General features: G+C 52.7%; 2 protein-coding genes across 2 annotated transcripts in view; one reads left to right on the forward strand and one right to left on the reverse strand.

The window, feature by feature from the left end:
• SYMPK (symplekin) overlaps window positions 1-1,837 on the reverse strand; it is a 40,040-nt gene extending 38,203 nt beyond the window's left edge. Inside the window, exons 1-2 of the mRNA XM_008048663.2 lie at window positions 1,491-1,837; window positions 1,285-1,350 (exon numbers count right to left, since the gene is read on the reverse strand). Of these exons, the coding sequence (XP_008046854.1) occupies window positions 1,285-1,350; window positions 1,491-1,595 (171 nt within the window). The 5' untranslated portion in view covers window positions 1,596-1,837. The remainder of the gene's footprint in view (window positions 1-1,284; window positions 1,351-1,490) is intronic.
• The window catches only part of FOXA3 (forkhead box A3), a 39,862-nt gene that overhangs the window by 24,685 nt on the left and 12,919 nt on the right, over window positions 1-2,258 (forward strand). The window lies entirely within an intron of this gene.

Below are 2,258 nucleotides of genomic sequence, written 5' to 3' on the forward strand. Positions count from 1 at the left end.
CTCAGCCTTCCAAGTAGCTGGAACTACAGGTGTGTGCTACCATGCCCAGCTAGTTTTTGATTTATTGTAGAGACGAGGTCTCGCTAAGTTACCCAGGTGAGTCTCGAACCCACAAGCTCAGGCAATCCTCTCACCTCGGCCTCCCAAAGTGCTGGGATTACAGGCTGAGCCACCGAGCCTTGCCCCAGCCCAGAATCTTAAATATCAACTCACAGGGCTGTTAGGAGGCTACAGTGAGACCCTACAAGGTACAGGTCCTGTTAGGGAGTGAGGATGTGACATGGGAGGCCTAAGAAAGGAGGGAAATGCCTTGAGTTCCCATCTTCCTGAGGCCTGGCCTCCTTTCAGCTGCCCATCAATTCTTCATGCTGCCATGATTCGGCAAGCATCTTATGACAGTAAGAACCTATTTCCCCAGGTCCTGCCAGGCTCTTTGGAACAGCCCTTCCCAGGGATATCCTCATCCTCCTGTAAGCCTAGAACTGGCACAGGGCCTAGATCCTACAGCACAAGCTGCTGTTACTGAATGACCCTCAACTCCACCCATGGGGAGGTGTCAATAGCACCTATCATACCAGAAAGGTGGAGCGGGCTCAAGGCCACACAGTGAGTAGCAGAACTGGGGTTCTCACACAGGGAAGCCAACCGACAATCTCTGAACCCCAGTTGCCTCCTGTTCTAAACCGTGCTAGTCCCCTGAGGTCCCCATGCCCTCTTTTGCCTTTGCATATGCTTTTGGGCCCCCTGCTTGAAATGTTCTCCCTCTCCCATTGGGTATGCCCTTCTCCTTTTATCCTCCAGGGCTTGACTCCAATGTCTCCTCTTCCAGAAAGTCCTCCCTGACCCCACCATCCCTAGGTTGGGTAAGGAGCTCCCTCTGGGCTCCCACGGCCCCTAGGCTTCTCCATCCCAGCTCTGTCCACTCTGGGTCATCACTGTCTGGCGACAGGCATGTCTTCCACACCAGACTGGATCCTGGCAGAGAGGAAGTGCAAGGATGAAGAACACAGGATTTGGAGTCAGAATCCGGGATTCTAGTACTAGTTCAGCCAGCACCTAGCACAGTGACCTTGGGCTAACTATTTTAGCCCTGAGGTCTCTTCTTTCTGTATAAAATAGGGAAGAAATTACCCTGCTCTAGGGAGCTTTTATGAGAACTAGATGAGAGCACCATGGTGGGCATATGCTAAGTGCTTAAATGTGGACACTAGTGTTATTAAGTGTCTTTCTCAGGCTCCCATCCCCTCCCCAGTCCTACTTGGCCCAGGACCACCATGCCCTCACCTGTTTGAGCACTGTGATCTTTGAGTCATTGGTGATCAGCGCTGCCTGGTTCAAAAGATCCACCACCTGGAAAGAGGGGGAGCAGTGTGTGACGGGTGCCAGCTCAGCCCAGTCCCTCAGCACTCCCAGGGCTCTGCCACCTGAGGGTAGGTCACCTAAGGACAAGGGCAGTGCCTCCCACTCCAAGCCCTTCTTGCCATGCTCACCCTCTCTGAGGTGGTCATGCCATCAATGCCTGGCCCCTCCTCTTGAGTGAAAAACTGTGATGCCACGCTCCGGCGGGTGACGCTGTCCCCACTGTTGTTTGCCATGGCTGCTGTCAGGCAGTCCCTGGAAAAGGAGGGGATGGATCAAGCACAGAGTCCCTGTAGATGGCCTGGCCCAGACTGTCACCCCAACACCTACAAGGAGCTCAAGCATCCTTCCCAGCCTGTGCTTTCCCCATTGGGCCTTCTGAAGACCCTCTCTCCTCCAGGGTCTGTCTCTGGCTTATATATGTGTGCATGGGGGTGTAGTTTGGGGGGAAACAGATGTCTCCCAGGTCAGAGGCAGAACACACAGCAGGCCAACCACAAACATCTGCTGAATGGCTGACCAAATGACTGCACAGCAGCCACCTCAATGGTCTCTGTGCCTCCTGTCTCTCCATCTCAGGAGGAGAGTGTACGCAGATTGGGCACCAGAGCAAACTTTCTAAAACGCTACTCTGAGAAACACCAGTCACAGAGCCCAGCACATAGTAGGTACTCAACACATCAGAAAAGGCCGCTTAGATAAATTATGTTTTAGCCATTCTCTGGACTACTACATAGTTGTTTTGAATTTTGCTTGTTTATTTATTTGTTTGTTTATCTATTTATTTTGAGTTGGGGTCTCACTCTGTCACCCAGGCTAGAAGGCAGTGGCACGTTCCTGGCCACTGTAGCCTCGACCTGCTGGGTTCAGGTGATCCTTCTGCCTCAGCCTTCCAAGTA

This window comes from Carlito syrichta, unplaced genomic scaffold (assembly GCF_000164805.1).
Source record: "Carlito syrichta isolate Samal-C Ts95f unplaced genomic scaffold, Tarsius_syrichta-2.0.1 Scaffold126482, whole genome shotgun sequence".
NCBI lineage: Eukaryota > Metazoa > Chordata > Mammalia > Primates > Tarsiidae > Carlito > Carlito syrichta.